Below are 1,831 nucleotides of genomic sequence, written 5' to 3' on the forward strand. Positions count from 1 at the left end.
CAGCAGGAAGTTTAAACCATAAAGACTACATCACAATTATAGTTTTTTTTCTGAAACCAATTCAACAAAGAGCTGGGTGGGTTCAACAGAATAGCATTGAGCTATATGGATAAAAAGACATGATAATAATTCATTCAACAATGGCTGTCTGCTGAAAAATGCTGACTTTGCATGCAATGTATAAGCAACAAGGTTTCAAACATTTGCGCCTCATCCTGTCTACCAAGATACCTTCATCTGGTTGTTTTTGAAGGCAACATTAATGTATGCTTGATTTTCCATTAAAAACATTGTGTGGGAGGTTAAATTATGAGAAAGTTAATAAATAAATTTCAATTTTAATGTTCTATATTTTTTCTAAACCTGTTATTCCATTTTTATACAAAAATACATTTTTTTACATTTTTATTAACTAAATGTTTGCTTGGTCATCACTAAAGTTGACTAGAATTTGTTTTAGACCATTAGAAAGTATGTTACTATGTTTTTGGAAGCCTGTTTGAAACAGTTTCGGCACCATCATACACAAAATGCTGCCATTCACTAACTAGGCAACAATGCAGTTGCCTTTTCAGACACCGTCAATGACTCACTGACCCACATACACATACCTGAAGAAAAAAAAAACTTCTACAGTAGATCCCATCCCTTAAACAACTGCAAACATACTGAGCATGAACTACACTAAGCAGTTTTGTTCTTTCAAAACAAAAATCTTAGACAATATTATGTCTGTGTTATAAATCTACAGTTGCCACACATTTCACTAATGCAAATATATAAATGAGCTCTCTGCAGGTATTGCCTTCTTCATATACATACGTTTTGTTTATTCTAGTAGCATATCTTGAGTAGATGCCTAACAGGTGAATGGCAACGTTGCATGCAAATTTGAAATTCATTACCTTTTAATGTTTTTATATTTTATAGTCCTTCTATGGAGGCGTATATTGTATTTGCATGGAGTGCAAATAACTCATATTGAAATGATTTATTTTAGAATTAGTTTACATTATTTGTGTATGCATTTGCTTAACAAAACATGTCTAATATATTTCAAGTTATCTTTATTTCAAGTTATAGTAACTTTTGTTATCTTCTACTTGCTTAAAAAAAATTTAAATTCACTTACCGCTGCAGGTTTGTACCTGTGGCTGTTTCCGTCTGGTACCGGTAGAGAATGAATGCACACTAAGCAGCATAAGACTGCAGCGAGAAGCTGTGCAGATCGCATCATCCTGATCGGATTCAGAGCTGCACGCACCACCTGCGCGCGGGCCACTTTACTATACGAGCGCGAGGGAAGGCAGGGAGAGCGCGCGCGCCTGTCTGTCGAGCTTTACTCTGACCAAGTACGGACTAGCCGAGGGATTTTATACTCTCTGATTTCTTTGTTCTCTATTCTTCAAATTACACTTTTCTTTCAGAGGCTGGAGTGGCAAGCTCACCGGCAATCACATGATTCAGCCATCCATTCCTTTGGCGCGCTCCGTCGCGAGAGGGGCGACGGTGGGTAGAGAGCAGGATTGGTTTTCAGTGATGTGGCTTAGTAAGAGAGGTTTAGATAGTGACTGTCCTCTCTAACATTTGGATAAGTAATGATATGCTGTTGACATTTTGTCAGTCGCTATATTGACGACGTGTCTGCCTGCTAGTGTTAAAATTTGTGATTTTATTCCAGTTTATGAAGTGCGCCTGTTTAATTGAACCCTCGTGTTCTTTTGCATATTATATTAATTTACTAATTAAAAATAAATAAGCTTTTAATTAATTTACAAATAAATGAATATATATATATATATATGTATGTATATATATATATATATATATA

The 1,831-nt window shown here is 35.4% G+C and overlaps 1 protein-coding gene across 1 annotated transcript in view; it reads right to left on the reverse strand.

Moving 5' to 3' along the window:
* The window catches only part of LOC107692294 (stromelysin-3-like), a 20,715-nt gene extending 19,389 nt beyond the window's left edge, over positions 1-1,326 (reverse strand). The window contains exon 1 of the mRNA XM_016491274.1: positions 1,133-1,326. Coding sequence (XP_016346760.1) covers positions 1,133-1,237 — 105 coding nt within the window. The 5' untranslated portion in view covers positions 1,238-1,326. The remainder of the gene's footprint in view (positions 1-1,132) is intronic.
* Positions 1,327-1,831: the final 505 nt, after the last annotated feature.

This window comes from Sinocyclocheilus anshuiensis, unplaced genomic scaffold (assembly GCF_001515605.1).
Source record: "Sinocyclocheilus anshuiensis isolate Anshui unplaced genomic scaffold, SAMN03320099.WGS_v1.1 scaffold478, whole genome shotgun sequence".
Classification (NCBI taxonomy): Eukaryota; Metazoa; Chordata; class Actinopteri; order Cypriniformes; family Cyprinidae; genus Sinocyclocheilus; species Sinocyclocheilus anshuiensis.